This window comes from Nestor notabilis, unplaced genomic scaffold (assembly GCF_000696875.1).
Source record: "Nestor notabilis isolate BGI_N333 unplaced genomic scaffold, ASM69687v1 scaffold17828, whole genome shotgun sequence".
In the NCBI taxonomy this organism is placed as follows: Eukaryota; Metazoa; Chordata; class Aves; order Psittaciformes; family Psittacidae; genus Nestor; species Nestor notabilis.
This window is the reverse complement of record NW_009940881.1, coordinates 20,063-36,678: the sequence shown is the minus strand read 5'-3', so window position 1 is coordinate 36,678 and position 16,616 is coordinate 20,063. Positions and strand designations below refer to the sequence as shown.

The 16,616-nt window shown below is 37.4% G+C and overlaps 1 protein-coding gene across 1 annotated transcript; it reads right to left on the bottom strand.

Moving 5' to 3' along the window:
* Window positions 1–4,822: 4,822 nt before the first annotated feature.
* Window positions 4,823–16,352, bottom strand: SIM1 (single-minded family bHLH transcription factor 1; the record flags this gene model as incomplete). The annotated part of the gene is made up of 3 exons (XM_010020607.1): window positions 4,823–5,553; window positions 8,689–9,094; window positions 16,187–16,352. Coding segments are annotated over 3 exons (1,303 nt in total), but the record flags the coding sequence as incomplete, so codon positions are not given.
* Window positions 16,353–16,616: the final 264 nt, after the last annotated feature.

The following is a 16,616-nucleotide window of genomic DNA, read 5'->3' as shown; positions in this document are numbered from 1 at the left end:
ATTTCTTTTGGTTGTTGTGGTTTTGGTTTGTGGATTTTTGCTGGGTTTTAGAGGTTCTTTGCTTCTCAGTGCCTACAGCCAAAATATTTAACCATCAATACTAATTACAAATAAAGAAAAAATATGTTCATCTCCACACTGTGGAGGTGTCTGAAGTTAATCCAGTACACCTACAGGAAAACATGTTCATCCACCATTGTTCCTAATAACAAAGCCTGTATTGCCTTTAGACCCTTAGGTGTTTTAAGTAAACTTGCAACTCATGGAAAGACCAGAGCCTGAACCCATTTGCTGCCAGACACTAACTATAGCCACCTTAAAATAGACATAGCTAGGTCTAATCCTGGAACTGTGTGCTATAATCCCCATTATATACAGCTTTGTATGCAGAAGGTCTGAAATCAATGCGTATACCACTGCTTTGTTCCTTGATTGAAAGGTTAACTGACCTTTGGAACTGCCAGTCTGATTTTCTGGGGTGGCTGCACTTTTTCCAGAAATACTATGAGACCTTTTACTTTTTTTCCAACTCACTCAGGATGTTCACATAAAAGAACATATGGTGGTTAACATACTTAGGGACATTAATGAATAAATGCTGCATGTCCAGAGATAAAAATGAGATTCAGATAAGAGTGATTAAAAGAGTTCAAAAGAGCAGAATTTCTCTGTGTAACCTGTGGCAGTATTGTGGACACACCAACAAAAGCTGTTTTCCAAAGCATGTATAAATAATCCCTATTATAGAAACACAGACATTACAGCTATTACCTTCCATAGCTTCCATACGCACATCTTCAGAGTAAAAAAAAATAAAATTACAAACAAACCCCAAACCTATTGCCACTTCACAAGTTCTTACACATATTAAGTAGTACCTTACTCCACAAATATTCCCATTTGAGTCAATGGGACAAATTGCTGAGTAAGGTTCTTCTTTTAATTTAAGAATTGCTTTTCAAATTTATCCAGAATTATGAACTCCATGGCCCTGGGGTACAATCTTGTATAAAGAAGAGAGGGAGTTTTCACTTCTTCAAACAAAAAGGATATACCAAAATAATAATGCACAAAAATCATAATGCACCATCCACTGACATCAATAAGAAATTGTTTGAAAGAGCTGTGGTCAGTCTGTATTTGGAATAGCTACAAAATATTAATTTGATGCTAATTCCGAACCAGTATTATGTTAGAAAAATAATGCAACACAGCAATTTATACTTTTTCTGTTCCAAAACACAACCTATATACCTTATTTAAAGTGATAATTTTTAGCTAATGTGATACATTTGAAATGTATTCAATACAAATGCCTTACATTTTTCAATTTTGCAAAATATCTCATCTGATTTAGAAATGGAAGAAACAAAAAAAGATTATATCCTTCAAGGATACTAAGTGAAAATTTGAGTTTAATAAATATGTAATGGAAAAAAAATAAGCTTTATACCATATTGAAAAGTACATGTAATATGAGCTGCAGTGATATTATATGCTATAATTAAGATAGCAAACTTGCTTTCATGTAGCACGCGGAGTCTATGTTTACAATATTCAATGTTTTCTGTCAATTAAGAAGATCCTGGCTATTTAAAGAAGCAAGATAGCAAATTGGCTGGCAAAAGGTGTCTACCTCCAGCAGACTGTACTGAAATGTTAAGGAATGCTAGCTGCTGGAATCCTGTGAGAGGAGTGAGTCTTTGCTTGCAGCACAACATGGCTGCATGCACAGACCACTAGACAGATATATTCAATTTATTACAGTATATTTTGCTGCACTTGTCATTGTAGTGGACTAGAACTATTGGATATAGGATAAACAGCTACAATTTGGGAAGTTTTATTTTGGGATCACAGTAAATAAAAATGGGGGATTTTTATTGCGTAGCATGCTGGCCTTTTTCCTAGGTGAAACCATAGAGTACAAGCATCTTATATTGTGCCTGTTTGTTTTAGAAGTCTTCTATTTTTCAAAAGTGCCTGTCAGAATGAAAATACAACAGTGCCAAAGCTGGTTTCCTGACTACCTGTGGCCATTAGACCATAGCCGGGAAACTGCACGTGGTCTGCAGAACTCTATTGCCTTCTAATTAAAAGCTTGATAACAAGAGTGCTTGGTGATCCCAAGAAACTTGGGTGCTGACAAAGTTCCATTCATCCAAATGGTTTAGGAAATTCTTCTGTAATACAAAATAATATTAATACTTAGACTTATTTTTATGTGTACTAGCAGGGATATGATACCATGTACCTCTATTCTAATTCGCTTTGCAAATTGTATTTTAATACTGTACAATGAGACTCCAAATACAAGTTTATTCATATTATTCATAGGAATAAGTGAAATAAATATGTATCCAGAATTAGATTTATCAAAAATACTTTCTCATTCCTATGCTTTAGGAATATATACAACCGCTGGGCTGAAAGAAGTCCATTTTGGTCCATTCCTCTGAGTTAGCAGTTGTCAATGTTTTTCTTCCCTTCAATTGTTTGCCTTGTGTTTATCTTAAAACAAACAAACAAACAAACGAAAATCTCTAGCTGCTTCTCTTTATGACCTTTGTTATTCATTTGGCAGTTAGTCAAATAAACTTCTTGCCAAATCATTTTGTTCTCATTTTGCCTTGGCTAACATTCAATGCCCTGTCTCTCATTGCTGCCGCTAGTTCAAATAGTTTTAGACCATTATTTATCTCTACTCTTTGCAGAGCTTGGTGTACACCAGTGACATTCCCCCTTACTCTTTTCCCTTACAAAGATGACAGACCCAGTTTATTTAAAGTTTTTATTAGATCTTTCAATCTCTTTATCTTTTGCTGAGCTCTGCTCCACCTTTTCTATTATGAGGTTTAGATAATAAAGACCAGACTGTGTTGCTCTTCCTTGTGTTCAATGTACATTTCACCAGGAGTGGTCACACTGCAGTCAACAAAGATTGCTTATGGAGTAAGGTACTACTCAATTCAAGATTCACAACCTGCCTTGGAGTGATCAGGACTATACACAATATCCCAAGTTCAGAGAGGTAATTTCCTTTGCTTTCAAGTACATCTCTGCTTATGTGGCTTATGTTATTATTTAGCTTTTGCTTCTGATTAGTTTTATTTGAAAATAAATATTTTTAACCTGCCCTAGCATGCTGGTTTATATTTAGTCCTACTGATGACTCAGTCCCATATGTCGATCTTCTTAATGTTATAAATGAAGGTAGACTTAGTGTTAATCTCATTTTAGTAACCACCTCAAGTCCCATTACTTCCACAGTGGTATAATAATGAGCGGTGTTCCTGTTCCCATTGCAGTTAAGTTTGAGAATTCATATAAATGCCATACAAAGAAGGACAGGTCTATCAATTGTTCCTTCAAATGCCCTGCTTTACTTTTTTTTTCTTTAGCATATGTTTTTTATTTATTCTTTTCCATCCAATTAGTGTCTTGTTGTTCATGACATTACTAAAAATAGAAAAAAGTTTCTCTTCCTCTTTTGATGTCTTCTATAACTTTATGACAGGCCCTGATAATATCAGCATCCTTCATACAATTGAATTTCTCGGAACCCTGATTTCCCTCAGTATTTTTTTTTATGTACATATGACTGATTTTTATATCCCTAATATGTTCTGATATTCACTAATTTTCTGCTGCAAGCAAAAAAAGAAAGTCATACCTATTACTTTACTGTTTGTCAGAGTAGTTACAATTTTCTATACTTTCTTAATTTACACCAAAACTTTATCAGAAGTAGGACAAACCACCATACAGTTTTTGCTACTCTTGCCTCTCATATTTTTACACTTATGCAATTGCATTTGTATTTTACAGCAAAAATTCTACGATTCTACTGATTTCTTTCTGTTTCAAATGGATTATTACTTATTCAGCCACTTAGTACCACTTTTCCTTGTTTTTTTAATTATTACTAAATGGCATATATAACCATAGGGTTAAATGCATTTATCTTGGACCAATCCTAATTCCATGCTATACTCCTTGTTATCCTGACAATTTTCTTCCATTTCACTCCAGTGTCCATCTTGGCGGACAATCTCCCATCTCTATGTCAACACAACCAACCCCTATGTATTTCTCAAAACTACACTGAGAAAGGTCCTCTTTCTTTTGAACACAGTAGAAGTGAATATTTGATTGTACTAGTGATAAGGATACTGCTCATTTGACTCCATTCAACTCAAGCGTATGTAAATATCTATGCATGTGAGTACACAAGGAAATAACAATTCAAGGAGTTCTCTCTTCTTTCCCCCCTTTTTGATTTTGCATTGGTTAGCCATGGATACTTTATACCATGGAGCAGCATAACACACTTGGCTGTCAGGGGATAAGCAGATCACCAGAAGTGCACATTCTGCTGCACATTTCAAGGGAACACATTCCAACTTTCTGCGTAAAAAGAGTGCATGGCAGTTTTGTTGGCTGGGGCCTGTGGAGCACAGGCAGTTCGGAAGGTCTGCCTTTGGCAGCATTTCCAAACAACCACCTCTTACACAGTGTGCGTGAATTGCTCTGCTAGCCTGCCCCAAGAACTCCCTGTCTAGACCTTTTCCATCCTTCTCATCTTGCATGGCACCAACTTTGAGTTTAGCTCCATTCACTCCAGCCCTGCATGCCAGTGCTTTTTTCTTTTTGAAAAGTAATATGTGTCAACTAACTTATCCCCCCAAGCCTTAGGTTATTCTTTCTAGTGCACTGTGGTATGTCAAATGCTGGTAACAACAAGGGCATGAAAACACATAATGTCTTCCAATTAGATCTCAAAGGTTATTTTTTAAAACACAAAAATTTTTAGAAAAAAGTGTCAGCTTCCATTGGTTATTATAACAGATGTTCCTTTGTGTCCTTGTGCTGGATCTTGCTGCATCCTTAAGTGAGAAGTCACATCAAAATGTGATCCATTACAGCCTAGTGAATAGTTTCTAATGGTTTCAGTGTCATATAGATGCTCCAGGGCATATCCAGTTAATGTGTAAGCATGCTTATCAAAGTACTGCCTATGGGAGCTGTAATAATTTGGAGAGGCTGCTGGATGGTCCCCTGGGGTTTGGTGAGGGGACATATCTGAATGCAGGTAGTCTTTAGCTAGTACCAAACTAGATTTTGATATTCGGTCAGAATTGGGGCTGCTTATCCTAGACAGAGTAGTGGGGCTGTTGTCATAGTCATTTTCATGTGGGCTCATAATCTTCCCATCTCGCTGCTGGATGTGTTCACAGGGGGGAGTGTTGGCAACTGTTGGGACACGGCAAACATCTGCTGCCAATTGCTGCTGAGGGTAGTTTGCAAAACATATAGTGTGCTTCTTCCCTGTGCCATTAATGGAGACCAATGGATCAGGGTTTGTTTTCCGCAGCTGTAGTCTGTTTTCTTCCTCTTTAATCATTTGCTGGGTGGCTCTTATTAGAGTTTCAATTTTGCTGGGCTCATGTGGACTGCTCTGATATTGCTCAGCACGGTATCGGTCACCTGATTCACTGGCAGAGCCAGGATCAGGTGAGCTGACGACACTGTCCTCATCCCAGTGTCCTCTCCCTAGGAAAGAGAGAAAGAGGACAAGCATTGAGGTTGAAGGAGGCGAGCAATCTTGAAGAACAAGTACTCTGAACTTTATTTTACAGACAGGAAACCAAGAGAGAGGCAAATGACTCGTAACAAAGTCACCAAAAATTACCATGATGGATCCCTTGCTTTTCAGTGACAACCTCTAGTTCCCCATGTCTGCACATGGAACGAGTAAGACAGCTGAAAATATACAAAGAGATCTAAGCACCTCAACACGAACATCCAGTGCTACCTGAGCCGATCCAGTGCAACCAAGCATTTGGCACCAACTCTACAGGACCTCTGGAGCAGCTAGAGGCCAGGCAGGGTACTTAGGGCATGTCAACATGCCCTCAACATTGATGCTCAGGTGCCTGACCCTTCACTATCTCTGCATTAACAAAGTCTGAGTGAACTTGGACCATGGTGAAAACAAAAATCTCAAGGAATTCCAAATATACATCATTCCAACATGCCTTCTAAGGCCTTTCCAGAAGCTAAGACATAGAGACAGCATTGCAGAATAGTTTGTGGTTATTTACTCTTTACATAGGTTACATAACAATGAGCAGTTCTTGTTTAGAAGCACAAGAACCCATAGCTGTTAGACAGAGTTATTATAAAAAAGTGATGTCATATCCCAATGCATAAATATTTGCTGTATAAAACTTTTAAAATGGGAAAATATAACTTTATTCTTGACTCTCTTTAAAAAATAAGGCCCACAAACATATCAGAGAAGGTGTTCAGCTTGCATGTAGCTGGAAGGACAGAATCAGACCTGTCAATCCTTACTAGGAAGAAAGTGAGTGACCCCCAAGCCTGAACAGCTGACTAAGGCCACATTACAAGAGAGGGTTTGATGAATGATTTGCTAAGATATGTGCCTGCAGGAGAGCACATCTTAGACTTGCACAAATTACTTAACCATGCCTTTGCCTAAGCACATACAAAGTCTTCTTTGGGAATGAGGCCTGTTGGGTTGGTTGACAGGACTCCTCAAAGGAAACCCATTTTCAGACCAGCACAAATATTTCCCCCTGCTCTGTGTTGGGTCAAGACATACAGATCTGCTTGGGTGGCAGACCATTACTGCTGTGTTGCAGAGTTCATGGCAAAAATCAGTGATGGGCTCGTATAGTAAACATATCCTGCCATTTGTCTGCGGAAGTACTGCACTGTGGAGTATCTCATGAGCATAAATTTATCCTTCACATCTTCTTAAGATCTGGACCCAAAATGGCAGGACCTGTAGGTGGAAGGGAGCTCCAGCCACCAGAGCACATAGTATGTCCAGTACACTGGGGAGCTGGGGATCCACGGCTCTAAACCCAGTGTTCAGTTTGTCTCACTGCACAGACCACAAATCCAGTGTCCCAGACTTCCTGAGTATGACCAGAAACACATGGGCTCATACGCAACATCCAAGGCCTGCCATACTGGTCAGTTAATTGTCATTATTGTAAGGTGACTCTGAGCCAGAACTAGCATAAGATACACTGAAAGTCAGAAAAGGAAGAAAATATTTTCTGCCCAATGAAACTACTCTGACAGCAATGTTCGTATGGTATTATTTAAAAGAGTTTCATTTGTGAAAGTCCGAGGTTAGAAACTGCCTAAATCTAAATGAAAATGGCACATTTGCAAGGGAAGCTGAGATGTTCTCCTCAACTAATGACCAACCAGTCAGGTTTTACCCCTAAAGCTACATGCAGACTGAAGGCCTAAGAAAACAACTGGAGCACCTGGAATTACAGCAAAACCAAGGAACAAAATAAAATCAAGTTATATTATCCATTTGTATTGATTATCCTTGATAAAGATATGGAATAAGTATTTAACTTTTTTGTATTTGCACCTACATATGTTATTTCTACATTACTATATTGCTATTCTCAGCAAGAATTATTACGCATAAAATTTGCCTGAAAAATTATCATACTTCATTCAATTCTTTTTTTTTTTCAGAAGAAAAATCTAGAAAAACGTAAGTATGACAGACGTACAGAACAGACACAAGGAAGGAGGTGTATTCTCAAAGGAAAAGTGGAGAATAGTCCTCCTCAGCAAAATTTAGGGCTCCTTTTCTTTCCTCATTTTTCCTCTGACTGTATTTCTTAGAACTTGTTAATTAATCATTTTTCTAATATCAACATAATTTTCCTCAGATTGAGTAAAATAGTACAGTTTTCTTCCCTTTCCAAAGCTTCACTCTGCAAACCAATGCTAATGGCTAGCATTAGCATAATTAGCTTTTTTTATGAATTCTTTAGATACAAACTATATTTTTACATATTACATTAGTAGAAAAGCTTTTTTTTTTAATCCTGCATCTATCCTTACAACCTTGAACTCTGACTTTTGAGTCAGTTACATTCTTTCAACTCTCAGTCTACCTTTTAATCCAAAGTCCTTTGAATTTTCCAAACTCAGGATCAGCCTTTCACTGTGATTTTTTTATTAGCTTCAGCTTCTGAAGATGTGCTAATGCACTGCTTGCAACCTGCCAGACACCAGGCAAGGCTTTAGGCTTGGTGTTGAAAGGACGGAGAGACTCAAACTAGCTAAAAGTTACAGCTGGGGACAAATGTCTGAAACCAAAAGCAAATGTTAATTTGAATTGTTAATTTTAAATAAAAACAAACAGCAAATCATATGGAATCTAGTAATAACCAGTGCAGAGAGATAAGTCATTTGGAGAACAATTTCTCCAAAGACTTTAAAGTTTTTTTTAATATATGGCTTGGATTTAGCTCTGATTTTTTGCTAAATATATTCCACCCAAAGTAGTTTGATCTTAAGTCAAATAAATAACACATTTCTATCAAGTGTATAACTTTGTTTATATTTTTAAGATTATCCTTGAAATCTCACCAATCAGATATTTCCACCTTAATTTCACAGATAAAAAAATATACCACAAGATTTTATTTTGATGCATATAAGCCAGACTGTTAAACTCAGCTTGAATTTTAAGTATTCCTCATCTCCATAGATGCAATCTCTGAGACAGGGACATAAATCAAGAGTCTCTCTCATTTTCTCTCCCACACAAACACTGCATGTTTATGTCACATTGCTTTATTTGAAATGGTGCCACTCCTTAAAATCCTTGTTATCTCTTACCATGAATCCTGTGCACTGACGTTATGTGGGGCATACTGTTTTCATATGCTTCTCTGCTCTCAGGGGATGACTTAGTCAGAGGCAATGCAGAACGAGAACCCCACCAGCTCTCCCTTCCTGACTGTGGTGTGCCAAGGAAATACCGGCCAGCTTCACATCTGCCTCCTTCACAGGCCTGAGTATGGAAATGTCTGTCATCAGTCAGCCGGGAGTGGTCAAGTGCAAAACCATAGCAGAGAGCACTGCGGTCCGAGTACTGTCTGTAGGCACAGGAGACATCGTGGTGCTGGGAGCTCGGTCTGTCAGCGGGCTCCAGTAGCTGAGGAGAGGCTGTGTCAGTCAGGGGGCTCCCACCCCACTGGCTTTCATGGTCAGACTCAGATCTCTCAGTGTGAAATCCAGAATACTGCAAAACAGGAGAAGCAGCTGGGAAATTACTGTGCCTGGGTGAAACCTGCAAGTAACTGCACTGAAAATACAGAGTATGTATGTGATAGGGTGCTTTTTGTGAGCGTACCACATGTCTGCACCTTCTGATTGGACTCCTAGTCCTTTCCTGTACAACACTCTGTAATGAGCTCACAGATTACAGGACAGACCTCATGAAAGTCTAAACCATCCCATGCCAACCCTTAATAGCCATCTCCTTTATGATGTGTAATATTAGACGCAGCAACATCAATGTTGCAATTCAGTATTTTTTTAATACCTCCAGGTTTTTCTTATTGCTTTGAAAGCTAGTGCTTATTCTCAGCTATGGTTCTCCAATGGAATTCTCCCAAAAAAAGGGACTGAAATAACACCACTCCTGGAGCACTCTCACATTCAAATTGAAAGTGAATGTATTTCAAGCTCTTTTTTAAGGGTTCCCTCTCTTTTCCTCTTCATGTTTTGTTTGTTGTTGGATTTTTTTTTTTCTTACCTAGAGTGGTATCTTTGAACTTCTTTCCTCCTATTAGTAGGGAAAAGAAAGCCTCCTGTAGACCCTGAGCCTGCTACCAACAACTACGATGGAGTAAAGCTCTGAAGTGATGGGAAGGGTAGGAAACTAAAAATCACAGCTCTGTTGCAATGTGGGAGCAAGGAAAATCCAAAACTATTTGCCAAAAAAAAATGACTAGCCAAAGCAGGCAGAGCTGGCATTTGGCACACTTGCTTAAACAAGGCCCTCCCAATACAGAAGCAGCAACTAGCAGGCAGTTGAAAAATCAGACAGAATAGGAGCATGGGCATTTCTTTAGAGAAAAGTAAGGGTTAAGTTAAATGCCCCATATTTCTAAGTATTCACAATGAATATTACAAACTTTCAGATACTTTTTTTGGGGGGAAAAAAAAAAAAACACCTTATTAAACTGCCTAGGATTTAGCTATCTCATTTTAAAAACTTTTTATTTATTGGAACTGTTGAACTTCATGGACATCTTTAAATCAATTTCATCCATGATTACAGACTGGGATGAGACTAAAGCTGTACATGCTCACCACTTCAGTACTGCACACTCATGTCACAAATCAATGTATTACAACATGAAACCTTGGAATTCTCCTATTCCATCCCTCACCTTCCAGATGCCTGCCCAGTCTACCTTTTCTTCTAACAGGCATTAGGCCTCTCTCTTGAAAACATAAGCTTACCTTCCTTTTCATTAGATTGAGTTGCTATGAAACAATTCATTATCAGCCAGGATCAAGGTTTTATGCACTTACCAATCGAAAGTACTGACCAGATGTTTGACTTACAGAAACTTAAACCATCTGTGCAACATCAGTAGCAGTTTTTACATTTAATTAGGTATTTCTTCTGTATTCCAGTTTATATTTGTGAATACTGTTGGTTAACACAGTAGGTTATTTAAAGGAAAGGAAGAAAGGGTCATGGCTTTAAGGAGCTCAGTTGTATTTTGTTATTAGCTGTCAGAATACCTGTTGGCAAAAAGCCTATCAGTAGATATGGAGGAGGTCAGCAAGTTAGTATACCATATTCATTGCAAGGTTTTAGAAATGAAAGGATAAACCTGATTTTGCATGGAGTTAAGATAGTTACAAAGCCACAAAAGAGTTCTTTTAAATGACAGTAACTTGGCATACTTTTACTAAGAACTTTATTCAACCATCACACTTACATGTAAACAACTGAAATATCTCGCTCTTCTATTACCTTTTCAGTTCTAATGTCTTCAAACTGCTTAGTCACAAAAATACTTTTGCGAATACTGACTGAATTACTGTCAACTTTCTCACAAAAATATATAGATGGATTAAGTTTCCAATGAAAAAAATAGAAACTTTTGGCAAGATTTTGGCTATTAAAATAGCTAAAATGGAAATTCACAAAATTAGAACTACTTTTGTGCCTGTTCTTAATTTTGGAATTACTTTAGTGCTTTTTAAATTTTATTTTTATAAACTAGATTTTTTAATTTTAAAAGTTAAGCTGAAATATAAAATAAGCATAAATATAAGTATAAAAAAGTTAAAACTTCATTTATTTTCTTATTAAAAACAAAACTCATAATATGCATTTCTTTCATGAGGAATACAGGAAAATTAATTTCTAATAATATAACGGAATTTATTTTATTGGACAATTCATGATGATAATAAATGACAGAACTGAAAATTCTTAATTCCGTTTAACTCTAAAAGATATTCTTCTATTAGTTCTCTGCTTCTAAGGACCACTCAGGGTCCAACATAGCTTCTCTTGCAGGGAATTTCTCCATATAATTTTTTTTAATCTTGAACCTAACCACAAAGGATTCAATTGCACAGTCCTTTGTGCACTTTTCTGAAAGAAAGGGACATCATTTCAAAGGGTATATATCCAGTACATCAGAAATGCACCATGTAATGTCATATAACCATGTAGTCAAGACCAGCAACACTTCATGCATACTCTTTGTACTTGATGTAAATGATGATTATTTGAGATCTGACCCGTAACAGCTGCTAGGCCACAGACAGACTTACATCAATCCAGTAAATTGCTTCTGGACCATATTTTCTACCAAGGTCTGTTATGACTGCTTACTCTTAAGGTAGAACATAAGCAGACATAGGCCAAAAATACGTCTAATTCCCTTTGAAGCTATCACATCTCTATTTGGCATCACCACACTGCCTCTATTGCTGCTGTCCTACCACTACCTCTTCTGGGAATCTGATGTTGACAGGTGGACACTCCAAATACGGGTACGTGTGACATGTTGATGAGCAGAGAAATGAAAGGATGATCAAAGATACTGCTTTACTCAAATGGGAATGGAAACACTATCTCTCAAGTCAGAATTAGGCTTCCATATGTCAAGTGATGAAAGATCATAGAAAATGGAATCAGATTTAATGGAAATTATGGCAAATTAAAATTAGAATTTTTTTTTTTTTCAGTCCACATCCTGCCTCACCAGAAATGTTCTCCTTTCTGCTAGTTTTGGGTTCTGACTCCTCTCAGGCAGAATTTATTATTTTGGGGTTCTTGACAGCAGACAGAAGTTAAACATGATAAAGAACTTCAGACACGCAAAATCTGAAATCCCTTCAGGTGATTTCTGAATTGTCTTCTGGCATAAATAACAACAATAAATAAAGTAAATGGTCCTCCAGCTGTTCTCTGGAAATTGAATTGCCACCTCCAGATACAAGAAGTGTCTTCCAGAGCACTAATCCAGCATATCATCGCAATGAGAGAACACAAGTAGTGTTAGCACTGACATAGGAAGGGACTATAGGCCATTACTGATGCTACTTCCATATCAAGAAAAACTTCAGGAGGGCTGAATGGGCAAGGAAATAGGAAAATATAAATTCCCTGTAAAAGAAAATCTTATTTTATGAGAGTGGAAGTGTATTAGGCCAGTAAACAATATTCTGTGGGTGATTTTCTTTTCCCTGACCTTCCATTCCTACAGGTGTCTTACTGGTCTGAGCACTCATCCTGTCATACACAGCAACATCAGCCTGCTCCACACACCATTCCAGATGTTCAAACAATAGATGTTATAGATATCTAATTTTCAGGCAGCCTACTCAGGTTTTTATCATCATAAACATTAAATACACAGTGAAACCCTCTCAGAATCCTCTTTTCCATGAAAAACTTTCACTACATCAGCATTAGCAGCTTTCCTCTTGATTTGTGTCTTGACCATGAGAAACAACATTGCAGATGCAGGCTGCATTGTACTAAGAACATATGCATGCTTTTAAATCACTTTTATCTTACTTTTTCTAATGTAATCCTGAAATGTAAAATATGTTCTTTTTATATTTACTATTATAGGCAGAACAGATGGTGAAAGGCTTAGATTAAAGTAATACAGTATGTCTATTAAAATAACCCCCACTGCTGGTGACTCTTCACCAGATCAGGAGTTATGTTTACTATAAAAAGAGAGGTTTGCTTTGCTTTAGAATACACTGGAAGTTGTCATAGCTTTAGGCTACAGGAAGAAATGAAAACAAAACAAAGGCTAAGTCTGACTAATTCAGTCTGATTCTGTTATCTTTAACCCAGTGGATTATATGCTCAGATAGAAGTGGATTGCATAATTAATCCAGATTACCCATTTATAGGAGTTATAAAATCAATTTACCTTCAAAATCAGGTGTATTGATATACACCTACTAGAGAAGGCTTTTACTTCCAAAAATTCATGCATGCTGTAACACACACCAAAGCCTCCATTCAACAAATAAGGTACCCCCTTACTTGTACGTGTGACTTCGTTTTATATATATATAATTTTTACCCAATAACTAAAATGAGATATGAAGCAGTAAATGATTATCCATATCTCGCCACAGGGCATTTTCATTAGAGGCAGGCAACAAACAGTTTTGAATATTTTCTTTAAACAGTCATCATTAATGGGAGATTAAACTCCAAAAGAGTTGTTCAGATGATCACAATTAAAATGTTTTTCCAATCTTGTTGCTATTTCCTGTGTACAGAATAAATGAGGTCCAGGGCTAGCTTTTGGAAACACGAAATAAATGAGGTCCAGGTCTAGATCTTAGGAGCTCCTCACAATGATTACTATTATGGGGAAAGACTACAGACATCTTTTAAACAACTCACAATTTCCTTTCTGTGCAAACCTCTATCAAGTCTTCATCTCTCCTGGTTTTTCACCTCCTCTTTTAGCTCTCCACCTCTAGTAGGACAGGACTAGAAAATCACTGTTAAAAGTGTCTCGCCAAATCCTACAGCTGTGTCATGAATTTTGGGTTGCTCTTCTCTCTGCTTGCCCTTTCCCAGTCTGAAATAGGCTTCACAGAACCCACTAGCCCACTCTACTAATGTCAGTGTTAATCCGATGCTGACCAATGCCTCTAAGTTAATGAACTCAATTTTTCCTTAAAGATATGAAAGCCATATTGCACTATACCTGCCTTTGCATAAGACTTGTGGAAAAAAAAACATTAACACTATCTTAGGTGACAAAAACATCCATCTTTCACCCTAGTAGTTCTGCCGAAATTTTTAACATAGTTTTTCAATCAGATCATATCTCATGTAGCTATCTTAGGGGCACACGCTGGCAAGTCAGAGGATTCTAAGTTGCCATTCAATTAGGCATATGATTGCCTTTTCTCTTCAAAAGTGAAGCAATGTAAATGGTAAGGGATAAAGAAAAAAAGGAAAAAAAGAAGGAAAGAAAAAATAAAAAGAAAAAAAGAAAGAAAACAAGAAGGAATGAAAGTATGTACATTTAAAATCCCCCAGGTGCCCTTAATTTTAAGGAATACTTTGCCCACTGACATTATTTTACTAATAAACTTCCTGCTTCCTTCCCTTACCAAAACCCAGACTCCTGTGTAAGCCAAAACCCATGGCCTCACTTTTCAGCTGTGGCTTTTGAGTCACACTTTAATTCTCTGCAACTGACTGGCAGATTATGTGGGCTGGAGACTGAGGGACACAGGCCATACCACCTGCTGCATGTTCTTCACAAGAGCTTTTCTTACCCTTTCAACAGTTTATTCAGTGGTAGGGAAGGATGAGAGGGATGAGAAGCCAAGCTGCCAGCGTTGCTTGTGGTGATATGCTGCAATGAATGGTACGACCATTTTTCAAGATACTGGCAACTAGCACACTGCTTCTTTCTGGATGATGAAATCTGTGACTTTACTACCAGGCAGCTGTCAATGAGGATACAAAATGAAACTGGAACTAAACATCCTGAGCTTTCAGCCCACAATCCCTGATAGAACAACAGTCTCAACACTGCGCTGCTAGTTCAGGATTTTTTCTGGTGGCAGAGAGGATAAGGAGGTACTGATGAAAGTCACACTTTCAGAGAGCAGATCAATATGGGGGGATAACAGGTCTTCAGTTAGGATAGTCCTGTTAACAAATGACTTCTGAAAGAACTATGTAAGGGGAGAAGAAGGATAATTTCAGTAAACTAGTCATCTTAAAAATCTAATTTAGAACTAATTGTAGGTATCTCTCTCAATTCTTTAAAGCAGTTTTATTACAATTTTTTGGTGTAGTGCCTTCAAAAGAAAGGGTCTTCTTGAACAACCCCCAGAAACGCATATGAACAAATGATTAATCAATAAAAGCCATAACAACCTCTGGCAAAATTAGATTCTTAAAATTAAGAATCTGAGTTCATATCTAGGAGCTCGGCTGAATATTCCCTGTGCCAAGAGCAGATGTCATTTAACTGATATTCTTACCCTTAGTACTTTTGAGGGTAAAAAGAAAGAAAACAAGGAATTTAGGTAGACACACTGTGCACTCTTTGAGGTCAGTTTGGAAAATATTGTACCTGCAGAGAAACTGTAGTCATCAAGGTCAATATCAGTTAAATATTGACCTGGACTCTTTATAAATACATAGCTCTTCAATGTGACATCATGAATGCATACATTTATATCTACTGTGTGGTGGCATAAAGGGCAGTAATACTGGCAACAGGGCAGAAAAACTGGCATCATTAGTTTCAACAAACAGGTTTATTTTTGCTGAAGGGTTGACAGTGTAGGCATGCAAGTGCTGTGGCACTTTCTGCAGAAGTGTTCCAGCTCAGCAAGCTAGCCTGCTGCTTTCTCTTCTCAAAACTCACTCCTTCTGACTAAGATTTCCATACTAAACTGCTGTCAAACATCCGGCAGCTTTCTAGAATGGTTGGAATTACTAAAGAGCAAGTAAGAAAAAGCAAGCTTTCTCAAATGGCAAAACTCAAAATCCTCTCAAACCAAGTATTTCAAAAACAACGTTTTCACATGTCTTTCTGTCCGCTCCTCATTAACTCTAAGCCCTGAGCTTATTGTTGTTGATGATGATTTATTATGCATGCTGAAACATAAATGCTTCCACCTTTTTTGAAACACTTTAAAGAAACATATTCCTGTCTCAAATCTTATAACCTGTGGTCCTTTACTCCCTTTGAGTAACATGTTCTTTGTCCCATTCTAATTACTGAGTTAAAATAGCAGTCAAAATCAAGATATTCAAAAAGATTTAATTTTGTTTTTCAAAGGCAACTACCTGTGGGTATGGTGATGTCCTTGATTTTGACTTTGTGCTCGAGAGGCGAGATTTGCTTCCCTTTCTATTATCCGTTATGGTCGGAGTTGAGTTTGCGTATGAGAATGCCGGCTTGGTAGCAGTGACCTGATCCAGGGAGAGCTGTAGTCCTTTATATTCAGTATCCCTATATAAAAGGCAAAAGTGAAAAACAAACTCACTTCATATCTTAATGGAAAACATTCCTTCTTTCTCAGTAGGGTGTGGAAACAAAAGATAATTTTAAGGATAAAGAGGAAAACCATCCTGAGCAAGCCAGTACATCCCCCTAATACATGTAAGTAGTATAGGCTACTAAAAATAGTACTATTTTTATACTGAAAATATGATTGCTTTTTGCATCCAACAATTATCATCCTGATCTACCTTCTTCAGTAATAAAAAACATTGT